The 948-nt window shown below is 62.0% G+C and overlaps 1 protein-coding gene across 1 annotated transcript in view; it reads left to right on the forward strand.

The window, feature by feature from the left end:
* Positions 1-525: 525 nt before the first annotated feature.
* The window catches only part of LPCAT1 (lysophosphatidylcholine acyltransferase 1), a 95,702-nt gene continuing 95,279 nt past the window's right edge, over positions 526-948 (forward strand). The window contains exon 1 of the mRNA XM_006893180.1: positions 526-918. Coding sequence (XP_006893242.1) covers positions 526-918 — 393 coding nt within the window. The remainder of the gene's footprint in view (positions 919-948) is intronic.

Genomic DNA, 948 nt, shown 5'->3' on the forward strand with positions numbered 1-948 from the left:
TCTGCGGTCTGACTGGACCCTGTAGTCTGAGTGGACACAGAAGCCCAAGTGGACTGTATGGTCTGAGTGGACCATATGGTCTAAGTGAACCCTGTGGCCGGAATGGACTCTGTGAGCTGAGTGGGCCCCATAGTCTAAGTGGACCCTAGGTCTTAGTGGACCCCATGGCCCAAGTGGACTCTGCACCTGAGTGGATGCTCCAGTCTGAGTAGTCCTAGTTGATGCGGAGTCTGAGTGGCCTCTGTTGTCTGAGTGGCTTCTGTGGTCTGAGCGGACCCTGTGGTCTGAGAGGACCCCAAGGCCTTACTGGACTGTATGGTCTGAGAGACTCCATGGCCTGAGTGGAGGTTCTGCTCTAAGTAGTCCTAGTTGATGGCTGAGTCTAAGTGACCTCTGTGGTCTGAGTCGACCCTGTGGTTGGAGTGGACTCTCTGGCCAGGGTGTTCCTTGAGATCTAGGAGTTTAGACTCAGACGTTCCCTTCGGAGTCTTGGTCAGTGGATCTGCAGGACGCTCGGACTTGACCATGAAGGGGCCAGGGGTCCTCCCCGGAGATGAAATCTTATCTGGTCAGAGAACTTCCTCTGCGCACAACGCAGGGCTTCCAGAGCGGCAGGGCAGGAGCGACACCAGAGGAGAGGTGACAAGTCAGGAAAGCGGCCGGAGCAGGTCCTCCTGGGGACCGTTGAAGGACCGCGGGGCGCGCGCTGTGTGCGCGGGGGCGGGGAGTGGGTTCACCGGCTCCCAGACCATGGTCCGCGCGTGCGAGGCCCGAGGATGCGCCCCCAGACCCGCAGGCAGGAGAGGGGCGCGGTTGGGACCACTAGAGCTCGGCCACCGCGAGAAGACGCGCGTGCCCATCGCCTGCTGGCCTCGGGGTAACCGAAATGCGGACGCCTTGGGGGCGCGCGGCGCTCCGGCGAGGCCCGCGGGGCGGGGCCTGATGACG

Source organism: Elephantulus edwardii, unplaced genomic scaffold (genome assembly GCF_000299155.1).
Source record: "Elephantulus edwardii isolate Elephantulus edwardi_28Jun2011 unplaced genomic scaffold, EleEdw1.0 scaffold00125, whole genome shotgun sequence".
Classification (NCBI taxonomy): Eukaryota; Metazoa; Chordata; class Mammalia; order Macroscelidea; family Macroscelididae; genus Elephantulus; species Elephantulus edwardii.